This window comes from Stegostoma tigrinum, chromosome 15 (assembly GCF_030684315.1).
Source record: "Stegostoma tigrinum isolate sSteTig4 chromosome 15, sSteTig4.hap1, whole genome shotgun sequence".
Lineage (NCBI taxonomy): Eukaryota > Metazoa > Chordata > Chondrichthyes > Orectolobiformes > Stegostomatidae > Stegostoma > Stegostoma tigrinum.
Genome location: NC_081368.1, coordinates 858,296 through 871,056, shown reverse-complemented (window position 1 = coordinate 871,056; position 12,761 = coordinate 858,296). Strand labels below are relative to the sequence as shown.

Below are 12,761 nucleotides of genomic sequence, written 5' to 3'. Positions count from 1 at the left end.
TAAAGCACAGACTGCTTTGCAGAACACTAACGTTCTCATCACAAAAAAAGACAGAGTTTCCAGTTGCCTGTATTGGGGAAATAAAGCACAGACTGCTTTGCAGAACACTAACGTTCTCATCACAAAAAAAGACAGAGTTTCCAGTTGCCTGTATTGGGGAAATAAAGCACAGACTGCTTTGCAGAACACTAACGTTCTCATCACAAAAAAAGACAGAGTTTCCAGTTGCCTGTATTGGGGAAATAAAGCACAGACTGCTTTGCAGAACACTAACGTTCTCATCACAAAAAAAGACAGAGTTTCCAGTTGCCTGTATTGGGGAAATAAAGCACAGACTGCTTTGCAGAACACTAACGTTCTCATCACAAAAAAAGACAGAGTTTCCAGTTGCCTGTATTGGGGAAATAAAGCACAGACTGCTTTGCAGAACACTAACGTTCTCATCACAAAAAAAGACAGAGTTTCCAGTTGCCTGTATTGGGGAAATAAAGCACAGACTGCTTTGCAGAACACTAACGTTCTCATCACAAAAAAAGACAGAGTTTCCAGTTGCCTGTATTGGGGAAATAAAGCACAGACTGCTTTGCAGAACACTAACGTTCTCATCACAAAAAAAGACAGAGTTTCCAGTTGCCTGTATTGGGGAAATAAAGCACAGACTGCTTTGCAGAACACTAACGTTCTCATCACAAAAAAAGACAGAGTTTCCAGTTGCCTGTATTGGGGAAATAAAGCACAGACTGCTTTGCAGAACACTAACGTTCTCATCACAAAAAAAGACAGAGTTTCCAGTTGCCTGTATTGGGGAAATAAAGCACAGACTGCTTTGCAGAACACTAACGTTCTCATCACAAAAAAAGACAGAGTTTCCAGTTGCCTGTATTGGGGAAATAAAGCACAGACTGCTTTGCAGAACACTAACGTTCTCATCACAAAAAAAGACAGAGTTTCCAGTTGCCTGTATTGGGGAAATAAAGCACAGACTGCTTTGCAGAACACTAACGTTCTCATCACAAAAAAAGACAGAGTTTCCAGTTGCCTGTATTGGGGAAATAAAGCACAGACTGCTTTGCAGAACACTAACGTTCTCATCACAAAAAAAGACAGAGTTTCCAGTTGCCTGTATTGGGGAAATAAAGCACAGACTGCTTTGCAGAACACTAACGTTCTCATCACAAAAAAAGACAGAGTTTCCAGTTGCCTGTATTGGGGAAATAAAGCACAGACTGCTTTGCAGAACACTAACGTTCTCATCACAAAAAAAGACAGAGTTTCCAGTTGCCTGTATTGGGGAAATAAAGCACAGACTGCTTTGCAGAACACTAACGTTCTCATCACAAAAAAAGACAGAGTTTCCAGTTGCCTGTATTGGGGAAATAAAGCACAGACTGCTTTGCAGAACACTAACGTTCTCATCACAAAAAAAGACAGAGTTTCCAGTTGCCTGTATTGGGGAAATAAAGCACAGACTGCTTTGCAGAACACTAACGTTCTCATCACAAAAAAAGACAGAGTTTCCAGTTGCCTGTATTGGGGAAATAAAGCACAGACTGCTTTGCAGAACACTAACGTTCTCATCACAAAAAAAGACAGAGTTTCCAGTTGCCTGTATTGGGGAAATAAAGCACAGACTGCTTTGCAGAACACTAACGTTCTCATCACAAAAAAAGACAGAGTTTCCAGTTGCCTGTATTGGGGAAATAAAGCACAGACTGCTTTGCAGAACACTAACGTTCTCATCACAAAAAAAGACAGAGTTTCCAGTTGCCTGTATTGGGGAAATAAAGCACAGACTGCTTTGCAGAACACTAACGTTCTCATCACAAAAAAAGACAGAGTTTCCAGTTGCCTGTATTGGGGAAATAAAGCACAGACTGCTTTGCAGAACACTAACGTTCTCATCACAAAAAAAGACAGAGTTTCCAGTTGCCTGTATTGGGGAAATAAAGCACAGACTGCTTTGCAGAACACTAACGTTCTCATCACAAAAAAAGACAGAGTTTCCAGTTGCCTGTATTGGGGAAATAAAGCACAGACTGCTTTGCAGAACACTAACGTTCTCATCACAAAAAAAGACAGAGTTTCCAGTTGCCTGTATTGGGGAAATAAAGCACAGACTGCTTTGCAGAACACTAACGTTCTCATCACAAAAAAAGACAGAGTTTCCAGTTGCCTGTATTGGGGAAATAAAGCACAGACTGCTTTGCAGAACACTAACGTTCTCATCACAAAAAAAGACAGAGTTTCCAGTTGCCTGTATTGGGGAAATAAAGCACAGACTGCTTTGCAGAACACTAACGTTCTCATCACAAAAAAAGACAGAGTTTCCAGTTGCCTGTATTGGGGAAATAAAGCACAGACTGCTTTGCAGAACACTAACGTTCTCATCACAAAAAAAGACAGAGTTTCCAGTTGCCTGTATTGGGGAAATAAAGCACAGACTGCTTTGCAGAACACTAACGTTCTCATCACAAAAAAAGACAGAGTTTCCAGTTGCCTGTATTGGGGAAATAAAGCACAGACTGCTTTGCAGAACACTAACGTTCTCATCACAAAAAAAGACAGAGTTTCCAGTTGCCTGTATTGGGGAAATAAAGCACAGACTGCTTTGCAGAACACTAACGTTCTCATCACAAAAAAAGACAGAGTTTCCAGTTGCCTGTATTGGGGAAATAAAGCACAGACTGCTTTGCAGAACACTAACGTTCTCATCACAAAAAAAGACAGAGTTTCCAGTTGCCTGTATTGGGGAAATAAAGCACAGACTGCTTTGCAGAACACTAACGTTCTCATCACAAAAAAAGACAGAGTTTCCAGTTGCCTGTATTGGGGAAATAAAGCACAGACTGCTTTGCAGAACACTAACGTTCTCATCACAAAAAAAGACAGAGTTTCCAGTTGCCTGTATTGGGGAAATAAAGCACAGACTGCTTTGCAGAACACTAACGTTCTCATCACAAAAAAAGACAGAGTTTCCAGTTGCCTGTATTGGGGAAATAAAGCACAGACTGCTTTGCAGAACACTAACGTTCTCATCACAAAAAAAGACAGAGTTTCCAGTTGCCTGTATTGGGGAAATAAAGCACAGACTGCTTTGCAGAACACTAACGTTCTCATCACAAAAAAAGACAGAGTTTCCAGTTGCCTGTATTGGGGAAATAAAGCACAGACTGCTTTGCAGAACACTAACGTTCTCATCACAAAAAAAGACAGAGTTTCCAGTTGCCTGTATTGGGGAAATAAAGCACAGACTGCTTTGCAGAACACTAACGTTCTCATCACAAAAAAAGACAGAGTTTCCAGTTGCCTGTATTGGGGAAATAAAGCACAGACTGCTTTGCAGAACACTAACGTTCTCATCACAAAAAAAGACAGAGTTTCCAGTTGCCTGTATTGGGGAAATAAAGCACAGACTGCTTTGCAGAACACTAACGTTCTCATCACAAAAAAAGACAGAGTTTCCAGTTGCCTGTATTGGGGAAATAAAGCACAGACTGCTTTGCAGAACACTAACGTTCTCATCACAAAAAAAGACAGAGTTTCCAGTTGCCTGTATTGGGGAAATAAAGCACAGACTGCTTTGCAGAACACTAACGTTCTCATCACAAAAAAAGACAGAGTTTCCAGTTGCCTGTATTGGGGAAATAAAGCACAGACTGCTTTGCAGAACACTAACGTTCTCATCACAAAAAAAGACAGAGTTTCCAGTTGCCTGTATTGGGGAAATAAAGCACAGACTGCTTTGCAGAACACTAACGTTCTCATCACAAAAAAAGACAGAGTTTCCAGTTGCCTGTATTGGGGAAATAAAGCACAGACTGCTTTGCAGAACACTAACGTTCTCATCACAAAAAAAGACAGAGTTTCCAGTTGCCTGTATTGGGGAAATAAAGCACAGACTGCTTTGCAGAACACTAACGTTCTCATCACAAAAAAAGACAGAGTTTCCAGTTGCCTGTATTGGGGAAATAAAGCACAGACTGCTTTGCAGAACACTAACGTTCTCATCACAAAAAAAGACAGAGTTTCCAGTTGCCTGTATTGGGGAAATAAAGCACAGACTGCTTTGCAGAACACTAACGTTCTCATCACAAAAAAAGACAGAGTTTCCAGTTGCCTGTATTGGGGAAATAAAGCACAGACTGCTTTGCAGAACACTAACGTTCTCATCACAAAAAAAGACAGAGTTTCCAGTTGCCTGTATTGGGGAAATAAAGCACAGACTGCTTTGCAGAACACTAACGTTCTCATCACAAAAAAAGACAGAGTTTCCAGTTGCCTGTATTGGGGAAATAAAGCACAGACTGCTTTGCAGAACACTAACGTTCTCATCACAAAAAAAGACAGAGTTTCCAGTTGCCTGTATTGGGGAAATAAAGCACAGACTGCTTTGCAGAACACTAACGTTCTCATCACAAAAAAAGACAGAGTTTCCAGTTGCCTGTATTGGGGAAATAAAGCACAGACTGCTTTGCAGAACACTAACGTTCTCATCACAAAAAAAGACAGAGTTTCCAGTTGCCTGTATTGGGGAAATAAAGCACAGACTGCTTTGCAGAACACTAACGTTCTCATCACAAAAAAAGACAGAGTTTCCAGTTGCCTGTATTGGGGAAATAAAGCACAGACTGCTTTGCAGAACACTAACGTTCTCATCACAAAAAAAGACAGAGTTTCCAGTTGCCTGTATTGGGGAAATAAAGCACAGACTGCTTTGCAGAACACTAACGTTCTCATCACAAAAAAAGACAGAGTTTCCAGTTGCCTGTATTGGGGAAATAAAGCACAGACTGCTTTGCAGAACACTAACGTTCTCATCACAAAAAAAGACAGAGTTTCCAGTTGCCTGTATTGGGGAAATAAAGCACAGACTGCTTTGCAGAACACTAACGTTCTCATCACAAAAAAAGACAGAGTTTCCAGTTGCCTGTATTGGGGAAATAAAGCACAGACTGCTTTGCAGAACACTAACGTTCTCATCACAAAAAAAGACAGAGTTTCCAGTTGCCTGTATTGGGGAAATAAAGCACAGACTGCTTTGCAGAACACTAACGTTCTCATCACAAAAAAAGACAGAGTTTCCAGTTGCCTGTATTGGGGAAATAAAGCACAGACTGCTTTGCAGAACACTAACGTTCTCATCACAAAAAAAGACAGAGTTTCCAGTTGCCTGTATTGGGGAAATAAAGCACAGACTGCTTTGCAGAACACTAACGTTCTCATCACAAAAAAAGACAGAGTTTCCAGTTGCCTGTATTGGGGAAATAAAGCACAGACTGCTTTGCAGAACACTAACGTTCTCATCACAAAAAAAGACAGAGTTTCCAGTTGCCTGTATTGGGGAAATAAAGCACAGACTGCTTTGCAGAACACTAACGTTCTCATCACAAAAAAAGACAGAGTTTCCAGTTGCCTGTATTGGGGAAATAAAGCACAGACTGCTTTGCAGAACACTAACGTTCTCATCACAAAAAAAGACAGAGTTTCCAGTTGCCTGTATTGGGGAAATAAAGCACAGACTGCTTTGCAGAACACTAACGTTCTCATCACAAAAAAAGACAGAGTTTCCAGTTGCCTGTATTGGGGAAATAAAGCACAGACTGCTTTGCAGAACACTAACGTTCTCATCACAAAAAAAGACAGAGTTTCCAGTTGCCTGTATTGGGGAAATAAAGCACAGACTGCTTTGCAGAACACTAACGTTCTCATCACAAAAAAAGACAGAGTTTCCAGTTGCCTGTATTGGGGAAATAAAGCACAGACTGCTTTGCAGAACACTAACGTTCTCATCACAAAAAAAGACAGAGTTTCCAGTTGCCTGTATTGGGGAAATAAAGCACAGACTGCTTTGCAGAACACTAACGTTCTCATCACAAAAAAAGACAGAGTTTCCAGTTGCCTGTATTGGGGAAATAAAGCACAGACTGCTTTGCAGAACACTAACGTTCTCATCACAAAAAAAGACAGAGTTTCCAGTTGCCTGTATTGGGGAAATAAAGCACAGACTGCTTTGCAGAACACTAACGTTCTCATCACAAAAAAAGACAGAGTTTCCAGTTGCCTGTATTGGGGAAATAAAGCACAGACTGCTTTGCAGAACACTAACGTTCTCATCACAAAAAAAGACAGAGTTTCCAGTTGCCTGTATTGGGGAAATAAAGCACAGACTGCTTTGCAGAACACTAACGTTCTCATCACAAAAAAAGACAGAGTTTCCAGTTGCCTGTATTGGGGAAATAAAGCACAGACTGCTTTGCAGAACACTAACGTTCTCATCACAAAAAAAGACAGAGTTTCCAGTTGCCTGTATTGGGGAAATAAAGCACAGACTGCTTTGCAGAACACTAACGTTCTCATCACAAAAAAAGACAGAGTTTCCAGTTGCCTGTATTGGGGAAATAAAGCACAGACTGCTTTGCAGAACACTAACGTTCTCATCACAAAAAAAGACAGAGTTTCCAGTTGCCTGTATTGGGGAAATAAAGCACAGACTGCTTTGCAGAACACTAACGTTCTCATCACAAAAAAAGACAGAGTTTCCAGTTGCCTGTATTGGGGAAATAAAGCACAGACTGCTTTGCAGAACACTAACGTTCTCATCACAAAAAAAGACAGAGTTTCCAGTTGCCTGTATTGGGGAAATAAAGCACAGACTGCTTTGCAGAACACTAACGTTCTCATCACAAAAAAAGACAGAGTTTCCAGTTGCCTGTATTGGGGAAATAAAGCACAGACTGCTTTGCAGAACACTAACGTTCTCATCACAAAAAAAGACAGAGTTTCCAGTTGCCTGTATTGGGGAAATAAAGCACAGACTGCTTTGCAGAACACTAACGTTCTCATCACAAAAAAAGACAGAGTTTCCAGTTGCCTGTATTGGGGAAATAAAGCACAGACTGCTTTGCAGAACACTAACGTTCTCATCACAAAAAAAGACAGAGTTTCCAGTTGCCTGTATTGGGGAAATAAAGCACAGACTGCTTTGCAGAACACTAACGTTCTCATCACAAAAAAAGACAGAGTTTCCAGTTGCCTGTATTGGGGAAATAAAGCACAGACTGCTTTGCAGAACACTAACGTTCTCATCACAAAAAAAGACAGAGTTTCCAGTTGCCTGTATTGGGGAAATAAAGCACAGACTGCTTTGCAGAACACTAACGTTCTCATCACAAAAAAAGACAGAGTTTCCAGTTGCCTGTATTGGGGAAATAAAGCACAGACTGCTTTGCAGAACACTAACGTTCTCATCACAAAAAAAGACAGAGTTTCCAGTTGCCTGTATTGGGGAAATAAAGCACAGACTGCTTTGCAGAACACTAACGTTCTCATCACAAAAAAAGACAGAGTTTCCAGTTGCCTGTATTGGGGAAATAAAGCACAGACTGCTTTGCAGAACACTAACGTTCTCATCACAAAAAAAGACAGAGTTTCCAGTTGCCTGTATTGGGGAAATAAAGCACAGACTGCTTTGCAGAACACTAACGTTCTCATCACAAAAAAAGACAGAGTTTCCAGTTGCCTGTATTGGGGAAATAAAGCACAGACTGCTTTGCAGAACACTAACGTTCTCATCACAAAAAAAGACAGAGTTTCCAGTTGCCTGTATTGGGGAAATAAAGCACAGACTGCTTTGCAGAACACTAACGTTCTCATCACAAAAAAAGACAGAGTTTCCAGTTGCCTGTATTGGGGAAATAAAGCACAGACTGCTTTGCAGAACACTAACGTTCTCATCACAAAAAAAGACAGAGTTTCCAGTTGCCTGTATTGGGGAAATAAAGCACAGACTGCTTTGCAGAACACTAACGTTCTCATCACAAAAAAAGACAGAGTTTCCAGTTGCCTGTATTGGGGAAATAAAGCACAGACTGCTTTGCAGAACACTAACGTTCTCATCACAAAAAAAGACAGAGTTTCCAGTTGCCTGTATTGGGGAAATAAAGCACAGACTGCTTTGCAGAACACTAACGTTCTCATCACAAAAAAAGACAGAGTTTCCAGTTGCCTGTATTGGGGAAATAAAGCACAGACTGCTTTGCAGAACACTAACGTTCTCATCACAAAAAAAGACAGAGTTTCCAGTTGCCTGTATTGGGGAAATAAAGCACAGACTGCTTTGCAGAACACTAACGTTCTCATCACAAAAAAAGACAGAGTTTCCAGTTGCCTGTATTGGGGAAATAAAGCACAGACTGCTTTGCAGAACACTAACGTTCTCATCACAAAAAAAGACAGAGTTTCCAGTTGCCTGTATTGGGGAAATAAAGCACAGACTGCTTTGCAGAACACTAACGTTCTCATCACAAAAAAAGACAGAGTTTCCAGTTGCCTGTATTGGGGAAATAAAGCACAGACTGCTTTGCAGAACACTAACGTTCTCATCACAAAAAAAGACAGAGTTTCCAGTTGCCTGTATTGGGGAAATAAAGCACAGACTGCTTTGCAGAACACTAACGTTCTCATCACAAAAAAAGACAGAGTTTCCAGTTGCCTGTATTGGGGAAATAAAGCACAGACTGCTTTGCAGAACACTAACGTTCTCATCACAAAAAAAGACAGAGTTTCCAGTTGCCTGTATTGGGGAAATAAAGCACAGACTGCTTTGCAGAACACTAACGTTCTCATCACAAAAAAAGACAGAGTTTCCAGTTGCCTGTATTGGGGAAATAAAGCACAGACTGCTTTGCAGAACACTAACGTTCTCATCACAAAAAAAGACAGAGTTTCCAGTTGCCTGTATTGGGGAAATAAAGCACAGACTGCTTTGCAGAACACTAACGTTCTCATCACAAAAAAAGACAGAGTTTCCAGTTGCCTGTATTGGGGAAATAAAGCACAGACTGCTTTGCAGAACACTAACGTTCTCATCACAAAAAAAGACAGAGTTTCCAGTTGCCTGTATTGGGGAAATAAAGCACAGACTGCTTTGCAGAACACTAACGTTCTCATCACAAAAAAAGACAGAGTTTCCAGTTGCCTGTATTGGGGAAATAAAGCACAGACTGCTTTGCAGAACACTAACGTTCTCATCACAAAAAAAGACAGAGTTTCCAGTTGCCTGTATTGGGGAAATAAAGCACAGACTGCTTTGCAGAACACTAACGTTCTCATCACAAAAAAAGACAGAGTTTCCAGTTGCCTGTATTGGGGAAATAAAGCACAGACTGCTTTGCAGAACACTAACGTTCTCATCACAAAAAAAGACAGAGTTTCCAGTTGCCTGTATTGGGGAAATAAAGCACAGACTGCTTTGCAGAACACTAACGTTCTCATCACAAAAAAAGACAGAGTTTCCAGTTGCCTGTATTGGGGAAATAAAGCACAGACTGCTTTGCAGAACACTAACGTTCTCATCACAAAAAAAGACAGAGTTTCCAGTTGCCTGTATTGGGGAAATAAAGCACAGACTGCTTTGCAGAACACTAACGTTCTCATCACAAAAAAAGACAGAGTTTCCAGTTGCCTGTATTGGGGAAATAAAGCACAGACTGCTTTGCAGAACACTAACGTTCTCATCACAAAAAAAGACAGAGTTTCCAGTTGCCTGTATTGGGGAAATAAAGCACAGACTGCTTTGCAGAACACTAACGTTCTCATCACAAAAAAAGACAGAGTTTCCAGTTGCCTGTATTGGGGAAATAAAGCACAGACTGCTTTGCAGAACACTAACGTTCTCATCACAAAAAAAGACAGAGTTTCCAGTTGCCTGTATTGGGGAAATAAAGCACAGACTGCTTTGCAGAACACTAACGTTCTCATCACAAAAAAAGACAGAGTTTCCAGTTGCCTGTATTGGGGAAATAAAGCACAGACTGCTTTGCAGAACACTAACGTTCTCATCACAAAAAAAGACAGAGTTTCCAGTTGCCTGTATTGGGGAAATAAAGCACAGACTGCTTTGCAGAACACTAACGTTCTCATCACAAAAAAAGACAGAGTTTCCAGTTGCCTGTATTGGGGAAATAAAGCACAGACTGCTTTGCAGAACACTAACGTTCTCATCACAAAAAAAGACAGAGTTTCCAGTTGCCTGTATTGGGGAAATAAAGCACAGACTGCTTTGCAGAACACTAACGTTCTCATCACAAAAAAAGACAGAGTTTCCAGTTGCCTGTATTGGGGAAATAAAGCACAGACTGCTTTGCAGAACACTAACGTTCTCATCACAAAAAAAGACAGAGTTTCCAGTTGCCTGCCACTTCAACACCCCACCCTGTTCCCTGGCCAACATCTGTGTCAGGCTTGGCGCAGATTTCCAGCGAAGCTCAACGCAAGCTACAAGAACAACATTTCATTTTCGGCTTGGAAATCCTGCAGCCCTCTGGGCTTAATATTTTAGGGCTTGACCACCTTTCTCCGTGCTTCTCCCACACCCACACACACACTAGGCCTTGTTATCACACCATCTGCTATTACACATTACCCATTGTCAGCTACTAATAGTCACCATAAGCAGCTATTCATTCCCCCAGACAAAGCTTCAACCATTCCTTAATCTGTCCAGTGATAATGGGAACTGCAGATGCTGAAGAATCCAAGATAATAAAATGTGAGGCTGGATGAACACAGGAGGCCCAGCAGCATCTCAGGAGCACAAAAGCTGACGTTTCGGGCCTAGACCCTTCATCAGAGAGGGGGATGGGGTGAGGGTTCTGGAATAAATAGGAAGAGAGGGGGAGGCCGACCGAAGATGGAGAGAAAAGAAGATAGGTAGAGAGGAGAGTAGAGGTGGGGAGGTAGGGAGGGGATAGGTCAGTCCAGGGAAGATGGACAGGTCAAGGAGGTGGGATGAGATTGGTAGGTAGGAGATGGAGGTGAGGCTTGGGGTGGGAGGAAGGGATGGGTGAGAGGAAGAACAGGTTAGGGAGGCAGAGACAGGTTGGACTGGTTTTGGGATGCAGTGGGTGGAGGGGAAGAGCTGGGCTGGTTGTGCAGTGCAGTGGGGGGAGGGGACGAACTGGGCTGGTTTTGGGATGCGGTGGGGGAAGGGGAGATTTTGAAGTTGGTGAAGTCCACATTGATACCATTGGGCTGCAGGATTCCCAAGCGGAATATAAGTTGCTGTTCCTGCAACCTTTGGGTGGCATCATTGTGGCAGTGCAGGAGGCCCACGATGGACATGTCATCTAAAGAATGGGAGGGGGAGTGGAAATGGTTTGCGACTCAGAGGTGCAGTTGTTTATTGCGAACCGAGCGGAGGTGTTCTGCAAAGCGGTCCCCAAGCCTCCGCTTGGTTTCCCCAATGTAGAGGAAGCCACACCGGGTACAGTGGATGCAGTATACCACATTGGCAAATGTGCAGGTGAACCTCGGCTTAATGTGGAAAGTCATCTTGGGGCCTGGGATAGGGGTGAGGGAGGAGGTGTGGGGGCAAGTGTAGCATTTCCTGTGGTTGCAGGGGAAGGTGCCGGGTGTGGTGGGGTTGGAATGAGTGTGGAGCGGACAAGGGAGTCACGGAGAGAGTGGTCTCTCCGGAGAGCAGACAGGGGTGGGGATGGAAAAATGTCTTGGGTGGTGGGGTCGGATTGTAGATGGCGGAAGTGTCGGAGGATGATGCATCAATCTGTCCAATTTCTTTTTGTCTCTCTCTTTGGGCTCTACTTCCATCTTCCCCTTCCCCCCACCCCATCTTTGCTATTAAAACCAGCTTTTCCCTAGGTACCACTAGTTCTGAAGAAAGGTCACTGGGCCTGAAACAGCAACTCTGATCTTTCTCCACAGAAGCTCCCAGGCCTGCTGTTTCTCCAGTAGTTTTGATTCTGTTCCAAACTAATTCTACTGTTCTGCTCTCTGCCCATAATTCCATCAATTCCTAAAGTCCCACATACACCACAACCCTCCGCCCTCAGAGGTAAATAATGCAGGAGATCTGGATCAGACTATATGCGGAGTGACTACATTATGATACGATGTTATGACGCGCTTTAGAGGATGAATGTGTGAAATGTTTTATTGCTCTGTCCTATGCACTCACCTGTGAAACCACACGCTTCAGCCAATAGGAAGGTACTCCATGACATCAGGAAAAAAAGGGCTGTCTCCAGCAACTGAAAATCTCGAAGTCTGGTGAATTTTGTAACGTGTACAGGTTAAGGGAAATATTCAGGGGAGAGTTATTCAGCACAGAGAGGCCTTTCAGCCTGCACCAACGTACTCACACTAGTCTTACTTTCCAGCACTCAGCCCATAGCCTTGAATATTATGATATTTCATCCAAGTACTTTTTATGATGCTGAGGTTTCCCAATCCAACTACCCTCCCGGTACAATAAACCTCCCGCCTTTTGCCTTAAATAAATTCCCTTTCCTATTGACCCTTCAACTAAGGGGGGCAGCTTCTTCCGATCCATCAAGACCATGCCCCTCATGAAATTATACATCTCTAACAGATTTCCCCCTCAACCTTCTCTGCTCCAAAGAAAACAACCTGAGTTTATCCAGCCTCTCTTCATTAGCTAACCTTCTCCAATCCAGGCAACATCCTGGTGAATCTTCTCTGCATCCCCTCCAGCACAATCACATCCCTGCTACAGTGTGGGGATCAGAACTACACACAGTACTCAGGCTGTGGCCTGACCAACAGTCTGTACAGCTCCTACATAACCTCCCTGTTCTTATAATCTATAATTCGTCTGATAAAGGCAAGTGTCCTGTGTGCCTTCTTAACCATCCTATACCCTGACCTGCCACTTTCAGCGATCTGTGGACAAGCATCCCATAATCCCTCTGTGTTTCAGAGCTTCCGGGTATCCAGCCATTTGT

The 12,761-nt window shown here is 42.5% G+C and overlaps 1 protein-coding gene across 1 annotated transcript in view; it reads right to left on the bottom strand.

Moving 5' to 3' along the window:
- slc9a6a (solute carrier family 9 member A6a) overlaps positions 1–12,761 on the bottom strand; it is a 92,726-nt gene that overhangs the window by 40,960 nt on the left and 39,005 nt on the right. The window contains 1 exon segment of the mRNA XM_059651307.1: positions 11,975–12,080. Coding sequence (XP_059507290.1) covers positions 11,975–12,080 — 106 coding nt within the window.